Source organism: Polyodon spathula, chromosome 23, assembly GCF_017654505.1.
Source record: "Polyodon spathula isolate WHYD16114869_AA chromosome 23, ASM1765450v1, whole genome shotgun sequence".
Classification (NCBI taxonomy): domain Eukaryota; kingdom Metazoa; phylum Chordata; class Actinopteri; order Acipenseriformes; family Polyodontidae; genus Polyodon; species Polyodon spathula.
Window position 1 is genome coordinate 8,776,611 of NC_054556.1, and position 12,945 is coordinate 8,789,555.

The window sequence follows — 12,945 nt, forward strand, 5'->3', positions numbered from 1 at the left end:
AATAATAATATAAACCTACATTCAAAGGATGGTAGTTTCCTACCATTTAAAATACAAGGACCTTTTATTTTAATAATAATAATTATATTATTATGTTATTATATTATATGATTATTATATTATATGTAATAATACAAAAAGTTACTGAAATACCATTTATCTTTCTTTTTTTCTTTTTCTAAGTCTGTGTTAAGGTTCCTTCGGCCTAGTTCAGCTGCTGTTCAGTTTTAGTTGCCATGGATATATGTAATTTAGGGTAAATCAGCCAGTGTCTTTATAGAGGTAGTGTTCTGCCATTTTGGCAGTACTCTTCTGTGCACTAGATGGTACTGGTCCTTATCTAGCCTACATTACTGTACATACAGAATGTCTGTGGCAGGCAGCTAGACTTGAAGAGCAGGTCCTGAACGAAAACACATTGGCACTGATCTTGGACTACTTTACCAGATGCAAATCAAATCACCTTAACATATAGAACTATATAGCTAAGTAAAACATGGTTATGGCATGGCCTTCAACAATGAAATGTGGTACAGCGCAGAAAAATTGGTTGGTCCAGATCCTGAGAAAGACACAGGGAAGAGTATGGGTGCATTACCTGGGATACATTGCTGGGTCTCCAGCTGTAAATGCTGTTTTAGATCATTTCAATGCTGTCTCGTTTTCTCTTCCTTTGATGTTGTATGATTAAATGTGAGACTGGTACAGTATCTAGAGATCCAGTGGGGCAGATAGTGTGTAGCACCCAAAGGGAGGAGATGTAGGGTACCATAACTGTTATATAAAAAAGTTTGGGTTTGTGAAAATGTATAATGTATCTTTTGTATTCTGCTTTATAAACAAAAATGATATCTCATCATTTACTGTTTTTGTTTGTTTTTTGTTTTGTTTCAATCAGATCCACTCGCAAGATTTAATATTAGACTGTAGCCACAGTTAAATCTAGACTTGGGAGTGGCATGGATAATTCGTTTTATTTTGCCTTGTCGTAAAGCAGCACAATCATAATAAAAAATAAAGAATAAAAATAAAACTATTGGTTATCTTGTAAAAACTCACTCCTAATTATGTTGTCAACTTACATGCAACATTGCACAGCACAGTAGGGTGCGGCCTGCAGACTGCATTCTGCACTCTGGTGATTTCCCAATTCAAAAGAAACCACAACCAGAGCAATATTTATCCATTAGATGGCAGCATGCACCTATTTGAAATCCCTTGGGCTGGTTGAGCTTGGGAGCAAGAAAGGCAGGCTCAGGGTTGTATTGTATACCAAAAAACAAGTTGTACTTTTAGCAATATAAATGGTATTGTTTCTACAATATAAATACATGTAAGAGTTCACTCCCGTGGTTTATGAGTGCTGTCCCTCTTTCTCCTGTTGTTGCAGACAATCTTCCATTGTTGAGCTCAGTACATTCCTCCCCTGAGATGCAAGGTCAGACCAGCAAGCATGACACAAATAGCAAGGCATTCTACAGCATCTTTCAAATGAGGGGTTACATAATATAACCAGAGAGAGAGAGAAATATTACTGCAATTCTTCAATGGTGTGTGGTCACTGATAGTGCACTGATTATAACCCCGAGAAATCATATTTAATGAAAATAACATTAATGAATATATTAACATTATATGATATATATATATTATATATATATATTATTATATATATATATATTATATAGATATATATATATATATATATCTAGTATCAGTATACATCCATACAAAAAATTACCATCACACTTATTAAAATATATACTATGTACATCAACTTTATGCTTATGATGTAATTATCTTTAATCCTGATCTCAAACAGGATGCATGTAGGGTGCTGTATTATAGAGTAATTGCTGCTGCCTATATATTAGGGTTTTTTCTTACTCCACTTTCATTGTAACAGTTTCTTCTGGTTCTGCAGTCTCTGTGAAAGCATCACCACCTATCCATTCCTGTTAAAAATAATGACATGCATTTTTCTTTGTTTTTAAATCTACAGTAAACTTTTAGCAACTTGAAAGTATAAGTGGATTTACTTCTTACATCATCTGAAGTGTAAATCACAATGTGCTGGTCTTTACTGAACAGCTGACAATCTAAATGCCACTACAGTTTAGATAATTACTATAGGAATTGGTGCTGTTCTGTATGCAAAAATATGAAAGGGAGTATCAGAGTATCAGAATACAAGTGGGTCTTTTCAAATTCTATCAACTAGTTTCAAAAGCTAAGGTTCACACCAGGACTACTTAACCTAAGAATTAGAGATAATCAGGGTCTGTGGAAAGTCAGCTGTGTGTTCACTAACTCAGCAATTTTCTTCTACTGGCAAAATACTTTGTGGTTTTTCATTGGGTGACAAGTACTATTATATATATATATATATATATATATATATATATATATATATATATATATATATATATATATATATATATATATATAGATAGATAGATAGATAGATAGATAGATAGATAGATAGATATGTATTGTATGAAAAAATATATATATGTTTGAAAAAATTAAGAGACCACTGCAAATTTTTCTTAAATCAGCATCTCTACATATATGGCAGCCATTCCATTCCAGTGTCTGTTGAATTCCAACACAGGCACACCTCATTCTACTGAATGAGGTAATGATTAGGGGATCACCTGAACCAAATCTTATTTAATGAGGAAGAGTATAAAAACCACTCCTGTGGTCACTATCCTCTTGCAATAGGACCAGCTGGATGGCAAAACAGTGCTAGTAGTACCTCAAAAGTAATTGGAATCAAAAAATAACTATTAACCATGCCCAAAGAGTTGAAAAGGAAAGTTTTGAGTGAGGAAAGGAAGGGTTCAGTTCTGGCTTTACTGGCAGAGGGATACAGTGAGCGTCGGGTTGCTTCCATCCTTAAAATTTCAAAGACGGCGGTTCATAAGAACAAGGTCAAGCAGCACACATTGGGGACAACAAAGCTACAGACTGGCAGAGGGCGAAAAGGACTCTCCACTGACAGGGATGACCGCCAACTCATTCGAATGTCACTCAGCAACCGTAGGATGACATCAAGTGACCTACAAAAAGAATGGCAAATGGCAGCTGGGGTGAAGTGCACAGCGAGGACGGTTTGAAACAGGCTCCTAGGGGCAGGACTGAAGTCGTGCAAAGCTAGAAAAAAGCCCTTCATCAATGAGAAGCAAAGAAGAGCCAGGCTGAGGTTTGCAAAAGACCATAAGGATTGGACCGTAGAGGACTGGAGTAAGGTCATCTTCTCTGATGAGTCCAATTTTCAGCTTTGCCCAACACCTACAAGCCACAGTGTCTTGCACCCACTGTGAAATGTGGTGGAGGATCGGTGATGATCTGGGGGTGCTTCAGCAAGGCTGGAATCGGGCAGATTTGTCTTTGTGAAGGACGCATGAACCAAGCCAAGTACAAGGTTGTCCTGGAAGAAAACTTGCTTCCTTCTGCTCTGACAATGTTCCCCAACTCTGAGGATTGGTTCTTCCAGCAGGACAATGCTCCATGCCACACAGTCAGGTCAATCAAGGTGTGGATGGAGGACCACCAGATCAAGACCCTGTCATGGCCAGCCCAATCTCCAGACCTGAACCCCATTGAAAACCTCTGGAATGTGATCAAGAGGAAGATGGATGGTCACAAGCCATCAAACAAAGCCGAGCTGCTTGAATTTTTGTGCCAGGAGTGGCATAAAGTCACCCAACATCAATGTGAAAGACTGGTGGAGAGCATGCCAAGATGCAGGAAAGCTGTGATTGAAAATCAGGGTTATTCCACCAAATATTGATTTCTGAACTCTTCCTAAGTTAAAACATTAGTATTGTGTTGTTTAAAAATGAATCTGAACTTATTTTCTTTGCATTATTCGAGGTCTGACAACACTGCATCTTTTTTGTTATTTTGACCAGTTGTCATTTTTTGCAAATAAATGCTCTAAATGACAATATTTTTATTTGGAATTTGGGAGAAATGTTGTCAGTAGTTTATAGAATACAACAAAAATGTTCATTTTACCCAAACACATACCTATAAATAGCAAAACGAGAGAAACTGATAATTTTGCAGTGGTCTCTTAATTTTTTCCAGAGCTATTATATATATATATATATATATATATATATATATATATATATATATATATATATATATATATATTAGCTCAAAGATATATGTATTCTTACCTTGAAATCTTTATTGTGGGATTGAAATAAACCTATGAAAGCTTTTTTTGGATCAGGTATCGGAGGAAATAATATATCTTCTATTTGAAACCTGAAAAAAAATAAAATGCAGTCAGTGTATATATAGAATAATAAAACAAATTCAAGAATTAAAGAGAAGTGACAGGGTTTGTTCCTCTGCATGTTTATTTGAATCATTCTAACTATAACTGTGGTTACATCAATGTCTCCCATTTGCACGTAAATGTCATCTAGCCCTTCAGCTTAACAAAGGGAAACAAAAAACAAATGTGCAGAGATGACTGTTAACAATATGGAGTTCCCCTTTTCAAAATGTTATGCTTGAAAATGCAAATGAGGAATCAAAAGAAATCTTTATTTTTACAGTATCACAATGGGCAGTTGGGATAGACATCATATTGCAGTGAAAATGTCTTAATCTGGTCATGTTTGTTCATTTTATTACATAAACAGGGTATGCCTAAATGACCTTAATAGTCCTTACATATAAAAAAAAAAACAAAAAAAAAACATTCATTAATGGAACATCATTTACCTTTTGCACAAGAAAAATGAAATCATCAAGATTAAGGTTATAACGACTGATGCCACCACAGGACCCACGTACTGTGGAATGGGATGTTGTTCCTCTGAAAATGAGAACAGCCATAGCCAGTGAAAATAATACTATGGAACATCTGATAAAAAACAAGATTATAAGCACCATCTGATAAAAACAAGACTGTTTTTAGAGATGTAATGAAACAGATATTCTAGTGAAACAATTGCAGTTTCAATGAAAAAAGGGTCTTCCAGTTGGCAATTACAGTGACAGTACATTCTGTATTTAACCCACTGTGTCAACCCTCTTAGCTATAGTTTTCATCAGCAGCATTTAATATTACAGTAAAAAAAAAAATCCAGTAATTACTTAAATATACGACACTCCAGTCACTCCAGATTCCAGGGTTTCTACAGAGTAAGCGCCCACTGACTCGCACGTGAAAAGCCGTTGTCGATGTATCAGCTCTTTGAAAGGTGACTGAGATATTTTCATTTCCTTTAAACATTTTCTAAAAAACATGAAAGTGGGTTTGATTAACTGACACATAGTTTATTGCTGTAAATACAGTGTAACTATACAAGCTTGCACATTTGTACTTATATTCTCTATGTAGGTCTCACAGCATCTCATCGCACACTACTAATTAAAGAAAGCCCTGGCATGCATTACTTTCAGGTAGTGTGGTACACATATGCTGTCACTGAGGTCAAATCCATTACACTTGATTGCACAGTGACAACTTGTGGTCTTGTCACATATTTAAGTAACATAATGTCCAATGAAAAGGATAATTGTCAAAATTAATGGTTACTAGACAAGAACATCATTTAAAGAAAAGAAAGTATTAATTCATATACTGTAGATGACAAGCAAGCAAAAAGCCTATACTTTTGCCATTTTTAGATCATTCAAATAGTTTCATATTATTAAAAAGAATTGCATCACAGCAGTAAGATGCTGATGTTGAAAACCAATCTCTTACAGAAATAGGAATAATAAAAACTAATTCTATATGTGAACATCAGGAGAAAAAATAACTTGTGCAGCTGTAGCTTTGAATTTTTTGATCAGATATTTGAAAATGTTATACCGCAATGGTTTATTTTACAGCTTCGCACTGACTACAAACTGTGGACAATTCACAGTGATGCTTTTCACCTGTCTCAAAAGCCTTGTATAAGCTCCCCTGGCAAAAGACATAATAAAAATGCATACATTACCTGGCTACTTGCTCCATTGGAATCCATTATTTCATAAATAAAACAATGTTTTGGAAAGTTATACTTTGTAGGTGGCTGTTCCCAGGTCAATGTTATATTGTTTACACTTAATGACAAACGAACATTAACTGGTGGATTAAGTTTCTCTAAGGAAAGAAAGAAATGTAAATAAATAAATGAAGTACTGTATGAATGCTTACTTGCGATTATCATGATGGGCCGTATTTCCACACACATTCATAGACATTAATATTAATTATGCTTCCTGGAAACTACCTAGTGTCCTTAGCAACTGGCTACGAAAAAAACTGCTGCACAAGACACGTGTTTCCAGTACTGAGGAGGGGGTGCTGTACTTTTACTGTACAACAAAGGTGATTCTTACCAATCGAAAATGGATCGAATAATTCAGAATATGTATTCATTTTATAGTCCTTGCTTGATCCATTTACAGAAATGTTTATCTTCTTCATTTCGCTGTATTCAATTTCTAGTTGCTGAAAATTACATTTAAGATCCTCCTTTTGGGTTTTTTGGATGTAAAGGTAACACACTGCTGCACGTTCGTCCTGTCTAAGACAAACAAAAAAGAAAACAAACACATTGTTGTATTGTATATATCTATATATATATATATTATATAGATATATATATATATATATATATTATAGTGAGTATCAAGAGAAACTTATCACTTTGATATTTGGATAAAAACCTATTTTAAGTGATCTACAAAAATGACAAACTGTTTTAGAGCAAGAGCAGTGTCTTTCTATTGTGCGAGAAAGATACAAACACGACTAATGTGCTGTTTGCGCCGTTTACTCGACAGCTAGGTGTTGTTCACAACACTGAGAACCAGAGTGCAAGTTGGTGTCGCGATCGCGCTATGCTTTAAATCGAGAGGCTCCAGGACCCGCGCGCGGGCGGAAGACGGACACCCCTGGACTGCCTCGACCCTGTGTGATGTGCCTGCCTCTGGCAACTTAGATCGCTACAGAAGTGGGATGCAGGTACCCCGGCACGCACTCGTCGGACTGTGGCCTGGTGAACAAGTCCGGGGGGGACTTGAGGCTGGCAGGGGAGAGTGTAGGTTGCACGGGGAAAGGCAGCAGCAGGCATGGTAGGTGACGTAATCACATGCAAAGACAAAAGTCTGATATACGCTTCTTACAAAGGAGTCGGCTCTTTTGTACAGCAGTTTCGGCGCTATGCTTTAGTGTGAAAGGTCCCGGGTTCCGTGCCCGCCCACTGCCTGTGTGGGATTACCTTGCCCTGTATGAAGCGCCTGCCTGTAGGAACCGAGATTTAATTTGTATAATTAATATTTCAGATGGTATAATGTTTTTTTTTTTTTTGTTTTTATTTTATTTTTTTCCCCCAAAGTTACTGTTGAGAATTAAAATCACTAAAACAATAGAATGAATTATTCAACTGTAACATCTCTGTTGTATCTCAGGAAGCACAACAGAAAATAAAAGATAGATACTTCCCAGATCATCTTTATAGGAAAATCAGCAAATCTAAATTAACCAGAATTGCTTTCAAAATATAAATATAATATAATATAAATAAATAAATGCTTATATGGATAAAAACTTACTTGAAATGCACAATAAATTGACTATCATCTGGTACTTCTTTGTTAGTATCCCACGTACAATTCAACGTAGATATGTTATAAATAATACAGTTCACATTTGTTATATCAATAGACCTGTTGCCTGCAATAAAATAAAATGTAACTTAATCACTAAAAACATATCACTTGAAATTAGAAATTTCTGGAACTGAAAGCTCTTACATTCTTGTATGTAGTGTAACAAATAGTGCTTTGATTATGTTTTGTTTATTACACTTTAAAATATATATGCATTTTATTATATCTAAATTTTATCCAATCGTGAACCAATATGTTCAAATGCTAAGCATGCAAAGCCCCAAAAGACAAGTAGGATACACTTACTATCTTGTGCCAAACAAGGATGATAAATCATCAGCCAAACAAGAGGAAAAGTCCAAACAATGACAAACATGATGCAGATCCTATAATGTAAAAAACAGGTTCAAAATTTAAATCCATTTAAATGATACTGAAATGTATTCAAATGAAGAAAAAAACATGGAATTGGGCGGGGATCTGGAACACTTAGCCGGTGCAAATGTTATAATGAGATGTAAGGATTTTGCCTTGCACTTGGGCAACTGCTGACCCTCCAAAAACTTTGAGCTGTATAAAAGCACACACCTTCAGAGACCTGTCATTGAGCTGAGGGTGGCTGCTGTGGTACACGTCTTGATGCAGCAACACTTGGCTCTTGTTGAGGACAGGTAGGAAAACCGTCGACTGAAAAAGGCAAAACGGAGAAGACCCTGCATATTCAAACTTAGGGTCACTTTGTTTGGGATGCAGTAGTAAGGCATTATCATCTCACTCCACTGGTCATTCTACACCTAATAGCTGAATCTCACATTTTCATCTCCTGGTTGACTTTCTCTACTATAGAGGACCATATGGCTTTTTTATCTTTCGTAGCATAACTAATGTTGGCTCAGGCTTTTCCGAATAACTCAATTTAATGCTGCACATTGCTGTCCTTCTTCTGACATATTGTTTTGTTTGGTTTGATTTTCATGCTCCACAAACCTCATACAGCACCTCTTTACTCCTAACTCACCTCCTCTCTGGGCTGTAAGTGCGTCCGCTAAGTAGCCCGATGCACAGGCGGCTCTCACTGAGACCCTCATTATCATGATTGCAGCTCATTATTTGTGTGTGTGTGTGTTGAGTCATTTGCATTGCTCTTAAGCTTACAGAGGCATAGTGCAAAATAATTCCCTGGCCGCCAGGCAATTTGGATTTTGCAGCCACAATTATTTGCACTATGCCTGTCCTTACATCAGCATCAGCCCCTATATATTCACCCTATGACAAAGAACTGGAGAAGTAACATTTTTACTTAGCATTATAAAAGGGAATGTGTTATTTTAGAAGGATGTACTATTTTAATAATAATAATAATAATAATAATAATAATAATAATAATAATAATAATAATAATGCACAAATGGATCTCCTTCAGTTTAAAAAGAATAGAAGTTGACTTGTATTACTAATTGGGTGTGCAACAGAGGACTGACTAAATAGTTCAACTGTATCTATTGTTAACACATGCCTCAATTAAATTGGAAAATGTCTACCAATTTTTTTGACCATGCACAATCAGCAAGACCCACCAATTACTTTACAATAAGCAGCTTTTACAAACTAGAAATAAGATTCAAAATATTAAAGGAAATGAGACCCTGTTCTCGCTGACCTTTATTTACTAGTACATTGTTTATTATTATTATTATTATTATTATTATTATTATTATTATTATTATTATTATTAACAAGCTAGAGCTGTTTACACTTGAGCTGTGTAATAACACACAACATCAGGTAATTCTGTGTGAATCAATTTCTCAAGCTGTTCTTGTAGCTTAACTGATAGCACATCTGCAGATTGTGGATGACGAAAGAGAAGAAGAGAAAGACAGAAATGTAACTATACTGTCTTTATCAGAAACAAATGCGCGTGTTCTTCCAGATACTACCCGTTTAATTTGAAGTTACCGTAGGGTTTTTTAATTAATTTATAGCTGAATTGAAATAAAAAAGCCTGACAAAAGCAGTGTGCAGCAAACATAAAAGTCCTCAAATTCCCCACTTTATTGAAGGCATAAAAACAACATTAAAAAATTGAAACATGTGACACACCCTTGTCTGACACACCATTAAACCACATAAGAGGGTTCACTCATTATTTGCATATAATAATTGAAAGAAAAAACAATATCATTTTCTACAGTATATCAGATTTCTGATTAACAGTTATCTTTCAGTATTAAACAAGGTGGCTGACATGAAAGTAAACAATCTTAACTAGGCTTTAAAAAGAAAATGCTCAGCTTTACAAAAATATTCCTCAAAAGACTTACGACAGGAATAAACACAGGACATTTTAACGGAGCAGTGCTTCACACCCATGTTGATTTAAACTAAAACAGGATCCCTGGCTGACTACCCCTATTATCAAAGGTGTGTTTTAAATGTAGTTTCAGCTGCTGAATTACAAATGTCTTCACTCTTTTTCACTTATATTTTCCCAGCCTGTCACATTCCCTGGTAAGCAAAGAAACCAAACACACCCATCACCCGACTCATTTACCAAAAACAAACTTTAATGAGAAAGGATTTAAATCAATTCAATCAATTGACAGATGATGGACACGTGGACCAATGAACAGCTCATACCCCCAGATTCTGATACACTCAAGTTTTATAACATGTGAAAAGTCATCATATTGCTATTCGATCACTTGAATGTAAAAAAAAAAAAAAAAAAAAACTGTATTAAACTTTCACTGTTCTCTAGATCTGTGTAACTCATAACGCTGCATTTTTGCAATGCATGAAAATATGAGTTCCATAAACTGATAATACATACTGCATATCACTAGGGATTGTTTAATCCAATAATAATAATAATAATAATAGTAACTTTGACACATGTTTTTTGCATGAATCTAAAATCCAAAATCCAGCACATTTTGTATCAGAAAGGTTGTATCACATAGTGTACATTATATTAGTTATTATATCATACAATTGTTCTGTTTTAAAAATATACAGTGTATGGTGCTGTGTAACATAAGGAATACATACAGGAATTATAAACAAAATCCCTGTCAGACTATTGTATCTATGAAACCTATCAAATAACCTATAAGAATACATTCTCTGAATAAGTCATTTCAGTTAACAGGAAAATAGAAACATTGAAAACTAACATTTGTACAGCCACTGTCAAACTTACCTGGAAGTCCAGGGGAGATGAGAGCTGTTTCAGGAGTGAATGCAGGATTGCAAGTAAACTGTACTGAGTAGTTTTACAGGCAGTATGAAGAATGAGTCGCAGTATGGGTGTGACTACAGGGTCATACTTCCTGTTGAAACCAAGCTGTTGTGTAATGAAGTAAATGCAGAACATTTAAAGTGGCATAATACACAAGCTGAGGAAACCACAGACAAGTAACTTACTGGACATGAGTAAATGACTGGAAATGCTTGCCTTATCGTATTACATGCAAGCTGTTATGTTGTGTATACAACAGTATCTTCATTTAAGGACTTTCTATTTTGCAGTGCAGGTTTTCAGCTTGGTAACAATTTCTTTTTAGTGTATTACCCTTAAAATATCTCAAACAAACCTTAAACTAGTTCAATATTATAACATTATTATTATTCAAAATTATAATCGACATGGCAAACATTAAGTATGGTAAATATTGTATATATTATTTACAGCACAAGATAAATGAAAAACAGGTGGTAGGCAAACATAGCAGTAATGGGCAGCTTGATCATAAAGAACACATACAAAATACAGAGGCTGGAGGGCATCAATTACTGGCAAATTAATTTGTTCCTGTATCCTGTGAGTGTATTTTAGATTTTATTAATCAAAGACCAGCAGCAATACTTTGAGAGAAACCCACCTTCCCATAAGCATTAAGGTAATAATGTTTCCTAACAAAAACTCAGGACACTAAGGACACTAATATATGTGTGTGTTTGTGTGTGTGTGTGTGTGTGTGTGTGTGTGTGTGTGTGTGTGTGTGTGTGTGATGACCCTCTGCCTTCCAACACGTAGGCCTGTCCATCACAGAGCTGGTTTCCTGGTTTCTCTGGACTAGTCTGCTGATTGTTGAAGCAGAACATCTCATTCTCCAGGCAACTTCTCTCACAGACAGGCCACCTTCAACAATGCCGATAGCAACCAAGCAATCTTCATTACTCAAGCGGGGCATGGTTGTATCTTTCACTGCTCTTGTGTTAATTAAAATCATGTCTTTTTGAATGGTAATTTATACAGATTCAACTCAAAAAACCAACACTGAGAACCTGGCGGTTTTATGGAATCACATGACTTGAGCTCAGTATTTTGTTATGCCAAGGAGCAATAAACCTATCTGCTCACTATTCAAAATGCAATTATGTATGTGCCCAGTGAGCTATTGATGTGCAATGTGTGTTTTTTTGTGTGTGTGTGTTTTTTTTTTTTTTTTTTTTTTTTTTTTTAAAGGCCAGTGACACAAGGTGGTATCACCCCTCACACAACCAATATAAAACTAGGATATGGAGGGGACAAGAAAATGCGCATATACTGCATACTGTACAGTATAGAAAACACAGTTCACTAGAGTTATGAGGTTTCATCTTGCTGTGCCACTCCACTCCTCCCTCAGATTTTCATTTTCTCCAGGAAAGTTAAATCTCTTCAACATTTTAAAGGGCCTACAGTATAGAACACACTTAAAAAAGAATGCTTTCCTAATCAGACTTTATTATTATTATTATTATTATTATTATTATTATTATTATTATTATTATTATTATTATTATTATTCGGTAAAAAAAAGGACAAAAATATCCTACTGTATATAAAGTTGAACTGCAAGGTGATCACGAGAAAATACGTCAAACAAATAGTAATAAACCATGGGAAAAGATAATTAAATATAGACTTTAACTGAAGGATCTCTTCAAGTTTTAAGTCCCACCTCTTTGTGACCATTGGACAAGAAGGGTCAAGTACTGACTGACTAGCAGTTTCTGTTGCTCTGCTGATGCAAAAGATACATATAATGAGGGCAACAGAGGGAGAAGTCAACCAGTCCTTCTTTAGGGTAGTTGCTATATATCAGTTGAGTTACCTCAAATCTATACTTTGTGAAGCGCAACTTTCAATGAGATATCATATATATTGACCATTGGACTATAGAAGGCCCGTCAAGTACTGATGACTGCACTAGCAAGTGCGGTTTCTGTGACATCTTAGGCATATATATATATATATATATATATATATATATATATATATATTATATATATTATATATATGATTATACTATAATATAC

At 35.2% G+C, this 12,945-nt stretch overlaps 1 protein-coding gene across 3 annotated transcripts; it reads right to left on the reverse strand.

The window, feature by feature from the left end:
• Positions 1–147: 147 nt before the first annotated feature.
• On the reverse strand, positions 148–10,947 carry LOC121298232 (interleukin-5 receptor subunit alpha-like). 3 transcript variants are annotated; one of them, XM_041225217.1, is made up of 10 exons: positions 10,841–10,947; positions 8,227–8,325; positions 7,945–8,024; positions 7,582–7,702; positions 6,364–6,551; positions 5,979–6,124; positions 5,125–5,266; positions 4,750–4,843; positions 4,194–4,284; positions 148–1,426 (listed from the first exon to the last, which is right to left on the reverse strand). In XM_041225217.1, the coding sequence occupies exons 3-10, from the start codon at positions 8,012–8,014 to the stop codon at positions 1,355–1,357; spliced, it is 924 nt and encodes a 307-aa protein (XP_041081151.1). In that variant the 5' UTR covers positions 8,015–8,024; positions 8,227–8,325; positions 10,841–10,947; the 3' UTR covers positions 148–1,354. The 3 variants fall into 3 exon arrangements, with proteins under 3 accessions (XP_041081151.1, XP_041081149.1, XP_041081150.1); XM_041225215.1 differs by lacking the exon at positions 148–1,426 and adding an exon at positions 1,733–1,955 and having other exon boundaries at positions 10,841–10,946; XM_041225216.1 differs by lacking the exons at positions 148–1,426; positions 8,227–8,325 and adding an exon at positions 1,733–1,955 and having other exon boundaries at positions 10,841–10,918.
• Between the last annotated feature and the right edge of the window lie 1,998 nt (positions 10,948–12,945).

Coding starts and splice junctions, on each gene's coding strand:
- LOC121298232 (XM_041225217.1), bottom strand. CDS start 8,014: ATGTTTGTCATTGTTTGGACTTTTCCTCTTGTTTGGCTGATGATTTAT. Junction 6,125..6,363: donor ATTCGATCCATTTTCGATTG/GTAAGAATCACC, acceptor TTCTTTCCTTAG/AGAAACTTAATCCACCAGTT. Junction 5,267..5,978: donor CCAATGGAGCAAGTAGCCAG/GTAATGTATGCA, acceptor CATGTTTTTTAG/AAAATGTTTAAAGGAAATGA.